The sequence below is a fragment of the Garra rufa genome, chromosome 5 (assembly GCF_049309525.1).
Source record: "Garra rufa chromosome 5, GarRuf1.0, whole genome shotgun sequence".
In the NCBI taxonomy this organism is placed as follows: Eukaryota; Metazoa; Chordata; class Actinopteri; order Cypriniformes; family Cyprinidae; genus Garra; species Garra rufa.
Genome location: NC_133365.1, coordinates 34,196,226 through 34,205,971, shown reverse-complemented (window position 1 = coordinate 34,205,971; position 9,746 = coordinate 34,196,226). Strand labels below are relative to the sequence as shown.

Sequence of the window (9,746 nt, the reverse complement as noted above, 5' to 3'; positions counted from 1 at the left end):
CAGTCTTCAGGTCCGAGCATCTCCTACGATCAAACCTGAGTTGATCGGTACATGGCCTCCGTTGCGTGAATCTTTAGCGTGCTACACAAAACCACACATTTATAATAGCCAGTGCTGTCAACTCAAGAGAAAACGTGCCCCCTCCCACTGTCCGTGTCGAATGGTCTGTAATGTTAACGCGCAGGAACAGAACAGTCGAGCTGTCAAATAGTGTAGCAACACAAACACACACCGCGTACGCACTGCACGTATTTAAAGAGACAAGCACACTTGCTCTAGATGCCGAAACTGCGCAAGCGCAATGCGCACATTCCCTGCCTGCGCTCCAAAAAAAAGCGCACTCGCTGATGTTTATGAGGAATTACATTATGTCATAAACACAGGGTTGTTATGCTCCTCTTGTCATCACTTTGAAGATACAAGTATCCATTAGTTTGTGTTTTTTTGGGCGTATTTTTCTCATTTTGTATTAGCCAGAATTGTGCTTTTCGGTGACTCTCTTAATTCATATTACGTTATGTTTATATTATTATTACTACATTGTTTATATTATTAACATACATATTATGTTTATTTTATTACTATTCCTAGCAAAATTTACATTCATAATAAAAAGAACACCTTCACTTTTAATGTTCTGTTGTGTAACACTTATAAATTATGTAAATATATTGTTATCTTATAATACTTTGTATATTGTATTTATTCTTGTAAATGTTAGTAATTGTTGCTAAAACAAAGGGTTGTTAGTGCTGGGCAACGAATAATCTTAAATAATAAAGGTAAAGGTCCAAAATAAAGGTTTGTGTGCATAGTATGTGTGTGTGTGTGTGTGTGTGTGTGTGTGTGTGTGTGTGTGTGTGTGTATATATATATATATATATATATATATATATATATATATATATATATATATATATATATATATATATATATATATATATATATATATGAATACACAAACATGCATGTATATATTTAAGAAAAATATATTATGTTTATATTTCAAAATATATACTGTATTTGTATACTGTCTTTATTTATACATAATAAATATACACAGTACACACACATATATTATATAAAGAAAAGCTTTTATTTTGAATGCGATTAATCGCTGCCCATCATTGACCCTGTTATACTGATATTAAAATAGTGTGAGCATAATCTTTGATCACTGTCAAATCTCTGTTCCAAGGCCTCCCCTATTAAAAATGAAACGTTTTTTAAAAATAAGAAACTTTCAAAACATACAAAACATTCAATCAAATATAAGATTACAACATTAAATTTTTCTATCAGCCCTTATTTCTTAATGAAATGTATCAGCATAAAAGATTGTTAAAGCAAATATTAAAATGTGTGCCTATATTAAATAGAACATTTTAGTAAGAACAAAAATATTAATAATACGGTGAATTACTGTTGTTGATGTTATTATTATTTGGAATTTCTAAAAATAATAATCATATTTATACTATTAGAGTCATACATGACACAACATATAATTGTTATAATAATAATAATTCTAATTATATTCGCAGAAAATAGGACCTTTAACATATTATTCATTTTGTTTCCGGCTGTGTTACGTCTGCAAAGGTTCGACTGAAACCAAAACGATAACAAATATATTTACGTTTCATTGATAAAAGACCTACCGGATCAGTATCGCGCTTTTAGCAGTATTGCGCTTCGAATCCTTTACTGTCTTACCGACAGTTTATGAGTGTATAATAAGCAAATAGTTTTAATAAAACCTTTCGGCGGACGGATTGTGTTGACGGAAGTAGACGTGGAATTTGTGATGAGATCAGAGCCAAACCTACACAGTAAACTGACATATCTATTACTTTTTGACGTCAAAGAAGATTGCGAGTAACTAGTTACTCATAACCCGAACCGGTGTTTATTTGGGCATGGTTCTTTTTATCGGTTGATTGTCATTTACCCGACCTTTGTGAAAATCTACCGGTCAATATCAAGCCAATGAACTGGGGTTCATTGATTTCGTACTTTTGTATAAAAACTAGTTCGGTCGATTCGGTGCGCGGTTTAATTCAGCTATGTGGTCTAATAGTTGTGTTTGAAATGTAATCCAATTTTTGTCAAGCCACTGAATGACATTTTCACTATGGATATGCAACATAAAAGTTTTGAATGTTGCTGACAGGAATCGAATGCTGTTTCCAACTAGATTTATCGATATCTAACTGTTATATAGTACAGTAGATACAGTATATTGTATTTTTATGTCGTGTCAGTCCATGGAGAAGATGTCTCCAATTCCTGCTCTTCCTCTTATCATCAACTGTTGTATGTCTGCACTTGGGTGCATTGCAACAGTCAAGCTTATTCCTGCTTTTAAGGATCATTTCATATCTGCCAGACTCTATGGCATGGACCTAAATAAAACCATAAAGAAAGAAGTGTAAGTGGTTGGTATTTACATTAGAAGTATGTATTGTAATTTGATATCTGGAACCTGAATGTAACTTCTTTCTCTTTTCCTGTTAACCAGGCCTGAATCGCAAGGTGTAATCAGTGGCACAGTCTTCCTCATCATTCTCTTCCTCTTCATCCCTGTCCCCTTCCTCCAGTGCTTTATGGGAGAGCAGTGTCAACGGTTTCCTCACAACGAGGTGAGATAATCATCCCCTGGTTCTAAAATAATTAACACATTTCGAGAATTCACCACATATGCTACTGTTCAAAAGTTTGGGTCCATTTTCTTGGAGGGAAATTAATATTTTGATTTAGCAAGGGTGCATTTAATTTAAAGTGACAGTAGAGACGTATATAATGTTGCAAAACATGATCATGTTGTTCACAAAAATATTAATCATTATAACCATTTTCCACATTAATAATAAGATTTTTCTTTTCATCAGATTTAGCACAATATAATGATTTTCGAAGGATAATGTAACACTAAAGACTGTCACTGACCACAGGAATAAATTATATTTTAAAATATAAAACATGGATGTTTTCTGTTCAAAAGTTTGGGATCAGTAAGATTTTTTAAATAAGTTTCTTGTGCTCAACAAGTCTGCATTTATTTGATCAAAAATCCAGAAAAGCAGTAATATTGTGAAATATTATTTCAATATAAAATAGCTGTGTTCTATGTAAATATTTTAAAACTTAATTAATTCCTGTGATGCAAAGCTAAATTTTCAGCATCATTACATCAATCTAATATGCTGATTTATATTTTGTTGGAACCTGTGATACTTTTCCAGGATTCTTTAATAAATAAAAAGTTAAACAGAACAACATTTATTTAAAATAAAATATTTTGTAATAATATAAACTCCCATTTAAAAGTTTGTGATCAGTAAACTTTTATTCTTTCGTTTTTTGAAAGAAATTAATACTTTTATTCACCAAGGATGTGTTAAGTTGCTAAAAAGTGATAGCAAAGACTTATATTGTTGTAAGAAATTTTGAATAAATGCTGTTCTTTTTAACTTTTTATTCTTCAAAGAATCCTGAAAAAAGAATCACAGATTCCAAAAAATAATAAGCAGCACAACTGTTTCCAGCATTGATAATAAAAGTAATAAATCAGCATATTATAATGATTTCTGAAGGATAATGTGACACTGAAGACTGAAAAATCCAGCTTTGCATCACAGGAATAAATTGTATTTTAAAATATATTATAATAGAAAACTATCATTTTAAACTGTAATAATATTTCACAATATTACTGTTTTTTTCTGTAGTTTTGATCAAGTCAATGCAGCCTTGATGAGCAGACTTTTTTAAAAAACATTAAAAATCATGCTGATCCCAAAGTGTATATATTTTTAAATTGTTGTAATATTTTACAATTTTGCTTGTTGTACTGTATTTTTGATCAAATAAATGCATCCTGGGGGGCAAAAGAGACTTATATAAAGAGTGGTAATATCCTTTTTAGACATCATGGTATCATGGTAATCTTGGCATACCTTGCTGAATAATGTTACTAAATCTAAAATATAATATAAAATGGCAGGTATAACTGTGGCTTTCATGCATCACAGTATTTCACCATTCTCTGTACTGATATGTCTTTACTTTCTTTTTTTGTCTTCTTTTGGTCAATGTAGTTTGTGCAGTTGATTGGTGCATTGTTGGCTATCTGCTGCATGATATTCCTGGGCTTTGCTGATGACGTTCTGAACCTGCGATGGAGACACAAGCTACTGCTGCCCACTATGGCCTCTCTACCTCTGCTCATGGTCTACTTCACTAACTTTGGCAACACTGTCATCGTCGTACCCAAACCTTTCCGTGTCCTGCTGGGGATGCATCTGGACTTGGGTGAGTTTGACAGTCAGACAGTCTGCTTAAATGTCTGGTGCTCTATATGGATTGTTTTTATTCCCCTCTTGTTTGACATGCATGATTGTTGATATTCTAAGCATATTGTATATACTGTGTTTCAGGCATTCTGTATTATGTATATATGGGAATGTTGGCTGTGTTCTGCACAAATGCCATCAACATTTTGGCTGGAATCAATGGCATTGAGTCTGGGCAGGCTCTCTTCATATCTGGCTCCATCATCCTCTTTAATTTACTGGAACTCAATGGTAAGGGGAGGGTTTATATTTAACCTGTTTTATCAAATTTTCCACCTAGATTCAAATCTCTTTGTAAAATATGCATAATTTATACGCTACCTATTAAAAGTTTTTGAACAGTAAGATTTGTAATGTTTTTTTTTAAGTTTCTTCTGAAGAAAAGAAAAAACAATGATACTGACTCCAAGCTTTTAAATGGTATAGTGTATAATGTTACAAACACTTTTTATTTCAGACAAATGCTAATCTTTACATGGATATTTCTATTCATCAAAACATCCTGAAAAAATGTACTTAACTGTTTTAAATATTGATAATAATATTAATAATAATAAATGTTTCTTGAACAGCAAATCAGCATATTAGGATGATTTCTGAAGGATCATGTGACACTAAAGTAATGATGCTGAAAATTTAACTTTGAAATCACAGATTAATTTTAAAACATTTAAATAGAAAACAGTTATTTTAAATAGTAAAAATATTACAAAATTGTACTGTTTTTGCTGTACTTTGGATCAAATAAATGCAGGCTTGGTGAGCAGAAGAGACTTCTTAAAAAAAAAACATGAAATATCTTACTGTTAAAAAAACTTTTGACTGGTAGTGTGTATACAGTTTTAAATAATTATTTTTTACTGTAGTCTTTAGTGTCATGTGATCCATTTGTTTAAACCTCCCTGACACTGTTTTTTTAATAAGTCTGTAGCTATATTATCTAACTTATATTTCCCAGTTGATTTCTGATTCACATTTCTCTTTCAGGAGACTACAGGGATGACCATGTTTTCTCTTTGTACTTCATGATTCCCTTTTTCTTCACCACATTAGCCCTCTTCTACCACAACTGGTTTGTTAAAACTTGCTTTTTGATGATCTTTACTTACTTTAGTTTAAGACAGGCCATTAAAATACTGTACTTTATAAGTTATCAAGTTGTACAATCAGCACTGATAATAATCTTAACCTCAACCACTCATATTTTTGAACAAATAATAAACCTTTGAATATCTGCCATCAGGTACCCTTCCTCTGTGTTTGTGGGAGACACTTTCTGTTACTTTGCTGGAATGACGTTTGCAGTGGTGGGGATACTCGGCCACTTCAGTAAGACCATGCTGCTTTTCTTCATCCCCCAAGTCATCAACTTCATTTACTCTTTGCCTCAGCTGCTTCACATTATTCCCTGTCCCAGACATCGCCTGCCTAGGTGGGTTATTACACTAACAAATCAAGCTATACCATAAATTCCTTTTTATTTGCAGTAGAATTTATTTGGACAGTCATTGGAATTTATTTGAATATGTAGGCATTTAAAGTGTTTGCCAAGGGCTAGTCTCACTGTTGTGCTTAATTTATCTGATAGCTGATCTCTAACTTGCTTTCTTCAATCAGAGCTTAATCTGTGTTCTTAAAACATTCCTGTTGTAGGATCTCTGTTTTACCATTTTTTCAGTTCTACAAATATTTACGTTCATAGTTATTTGTAATCAAAGTTTTATGCATGCATTACTAATAATTTCAACAGTGTTTCCTAAGCATTTACACCCTGAATAAGGCAAAATGAAATGGTTATGACAGCTTGACTTCTAAAACTGATTAATGCAGGTTACAGTCTGACACGGGAAAGCTTGGCATGAGCTACTCCAAGTTCAAACAGAAGGACCTGGGCAAATTAGGACAACTTATTCTTAAGGTAAACAAACACATACATGCCACTGTCAGTATTCATCATTATAAATACAGTTGCAATCAAAATTATTAAACCCCCTTGAACTGCAAAGCATTTTGCTGCAGAGAAATTGTGTGAAAACAATTCAACAAAGACATCAGTACACTGTTAGACAAAGTTTATTAATACACATTTGAGTAATTCTAAGAACGTAAGTTGATGAATAATGAAAAAATCAAATTGGCTCTAAACATTCATGTTCAAAATTATTCAACCCCAAAAACTCAAATTTGGTACAGAATCTTTTATTCTTTAAAACCACCAATAAATGCTGCCTGTAAGTGCTTAGAAGCTTCTGTCACCTCTCTACTACAATCTTGGCCCATTCCTCGCTGGAAAGCTTTTAGATCACTGATCATTTTTGGCTTTCACTCTGCCACTGCTTTCTTTAAATTCAACCAAATATTTTCAATGAGAATTAAATCTGAAGACTGAACAGGCCACTTAAGAACATTCTATGACTGATTCCTGAACCAAACTTAAGTAGATTTGGATGTATACTTTGTGATGATTGTCCTGCAGGAAAGTCCATTGATCATTAGCTTCAGTCTTTGCGCCAGAGGCACCACAGTTCTTGCCAAAATGGTCTGATACTTTAAATAATCCATGATGTCCTTCATACAGTCATGATTTCCACTTTCTGCAACAGTAAAACAACCCCATAACAGGACTGGCCCATTTCCATGTTTGACGATGGAAATGGTGTTCTTCTGCTTATACAGGCCCTTCTCAAAAAATTAGCATATTGTGATAAAGTTCATTATTTTCTGTAATGTACTGATAAACATTAGACTTTCATATATTTTAGATTCATTACACACAACTGAAGTTGTTCAAGCCTTTTATTGTTTTAATATTGATGATTTTGGCATACAGCTCATGAAAACCCAAAATTCCTATCTCAAAAAATTAGCATATTTCATCCGACCAATAAAAGAAAAGTGTTTTTAATACAAAAAAAGTCAACCTTCAAATAATTATGTTCAGTTATGCACTCAATACTTGGTCGGGAATCCTTTTGCAGAAATGACTGCTTCAATGCGGCGTGGCATGGAGGCAATCAGCCTGTGGCACTGCTGAGGTGTTATGGAGGCCCAGGATGCTTCGATAGCGGCCTTAAGCTCATCCAGAGTGTTGGGTCTTGCGTCTCTCAACTTTCTCTTCACAATATCCCACAGATTCTCTATGGGGTTCAGGTCAGGAGAGTTGGCAGGCCAATTGAGCACAGTAATACCATGGTCAGTAAACCATTTACCAGTGGTTTTGGCACTGTGAGCAGGTGCCAGGTCGTGCTGAAAAATGAAATCTTCATCTCCATAAAGCTTTTCAGCAGATGGAAGCATGAAGTGCTCCAAAATCTCCTGATAGCTAGCTGCATTGACCCTGCCCTTGATAAAACACAGTGGACCAACACCAGCAGCTGACATGGCACCCCAGACCATCACTGACTGTGGGTACTTGACACTGGACTTCAGGCATTTTGGCATTTCCCTCTCCCCAGTCTTCCTCCAGACTCTGGCACCTTGATTTCCGAATGACATGCAAAATTTGCTTTCATCCGAAAAAAAAGTACTTTGGACCACTGAGCAACAGTCCAGTGCTGCTTCTCTGTAGCCCAGGTCAGGCGCTTCTGCCGCTGTTTCTGGTTCAAAAGTGGCTTGACCTGGGGAATGCGGCACCTGTAGCCCATTTCCTGCACACGCCTGTACACGGTGGCTCTGGATGTTTCTACTCCAGACTCAGTCCACTGCTTCCGCAGGTCCCCCAAGGTCTGGAATCGGTCCTTCTCCACAATCTTCCTCAGGGTCCGGTCACCTCTTCTCGTTGTGCAGCGTTTTCTGCCACACTTTTTCCTTCCCACAGACTTCCCACTGAGGTGCCTTGATACAGCACTCTGGGAACAGCCTATTCGTTCAGAAATTTCTTTCTGTGTCTTACCCTCTTGCTTGAGGGTGTCAATGATGGCCTTCTGGACAGCAGTCAGGTCGGCAGTCTTACCCATGATTGCGGTTTTGAGTAATGAACCAGGCTGGGAGTTTTTAAAAGCCTCAGGAATCTTTTGCAGGTGTTTAGAGTTAATTATTTGATTCAGATGATTAGGTTAATAGCTCGTTTAGAGAACCTTTTCATGATATGCTAATTTTCTGAGATAGGAATTTTGGGTTTTCATGAGCTGTATGACAAAATCATCAATATTAAAACAATAAAAGGCTTGAACTACTTCAGTTGTGTGTAATGAATCTAAAATATATGAAAGTCTAATGTTTATCAGTACATTACAGAAAATAATGAACTTTATCACAATATGCTAATTTTTTGAGAAGGACCTGTAAGCTTTGCTTTTTTTCATGGGTCCAAAAAGTTCTAGTTTGGTCACATCACTCTATTAAACATTCTTTCAGAACTCCACAAATCGATCCAAGTGAATTTTAGCATGTTTAAGTCAGCGTTTTATGTTCTTCTTGGTCAAGAGTGGTATTCGGCAAGATGCTTCAACATGAAGGCCATACTTGTCTAGTGTTCTTATTATACACTGAATTGAAATGTTTTTCCTCCTTTCGTTGGGCCATCTTGCAAGTCTATGCCAGTACATTGCAGGTTTTTCTTTAGTTGTTCTGATCAAACATTTTATGAAATTATGCTTTTTTTTGTTCAACACCCTCAAAGGTTTTCTGGTACAACACGGGAATAAGGCTGCTAGCTGTGTCTCTAGGAACTTTTAATGTATTGGAAATCTTTATATAGCCTTAGACTTTCTAAAGTAATAAAAATGATTTATTCTCTATAGCTTTTGTGAGAGCTCTGTTGACTTTGCCATATTTGCTACTCAAACTTCAGCACATGCATGGGCTAAGTGTATGTATGTGTAACAGCTTAAGCTAATTCTGTTTTTTTTTTTTTTGTTCCACACCATACAAATAAGTGACTAAAAACCTGCAATGTTGACTAGGGATTGAATAATTATGACATAGCTGTGTTCTAAATCCTAGAACTCAAAAATATTATGTTATATATTGACATTATCACTTTTAATATGCCAGTAATCTGTTAAAGATGCAATTTTTATAAAGTCCTGGATCTTTAGAAAAGCTTGTAATTGTAAATTACTGCAGTCTCTGGGGAGTTAAATAATGTACAGTCGTGGCCAAAAGTTTTGAGAATGACACAAATATTAGTTTTCACAAAGTTTGCTGCTCAACTGCTTTTAGATCTTTGTTTCAGTTGTTTCTGTGATGTACTGAAATATAATTACAAGCACTTCATACGTTTCAAAGGCTTTTATCGACAATTACATGACATTTATGCAAAGAGTCAGTATTTGCAGTGTTGGCCCTTCTTTTTCAGGACCTCTGCAATTCGACTGGGCATGCTCTCAATCAACTTCAGGGTCAAATCCTGACTGATAGCAACCCATTCTTTCATAATCACTTCTTGGA

General features: G+C 34.6%; 1 protein-coding gene across 1 annotated transcript in view; it reads left to right on the top strand.

Annotated features, from left to right (window-relative positions):
- The first annotated feature begins 1,634 nt into the window (after positions 1-1,634).
- dpagt1 (dolichyl-phosphate (UDP-N-acetylglucosamine) N-acetylglucosaminephosphotransferase 1 (GlcNAc-1-P transferase)) overlaps positions 1,635-9,746 on the top strand; it is a 10,731-nt gene continuing 2,619 nt past the window's right edge. The window contains exons 1-7 of the mRNA XM_073841069.1: positions 1,635-2,431; positions 2,522-2,642; positions 4,101-4,314; positions 4,440-4,586; positions 5,343-5,427; positions 5,599-5,787; positions 6,186-6,273. Coding sequence (XP_073697170.1) covers positions 2,253-2,431; positions 2,522-2,642; positions 4,101-4,314; positions 4,440-4,586; positions 5,343-5,427; positions 5,599-5,787; positions 6,186-6,273 — 1,023 coding nt within the window. The 5' untranslated portion in view covers positions 1,635-2,252. The remainder of the gene's footprint in view (positions 2,432-2,521; positions 2,643-4,100; positions 4,315-4,439; positions 4,587-5,342; positions 5,428-5,598; positions 5,788-6,185; positions 6,274-9,746) is intronic.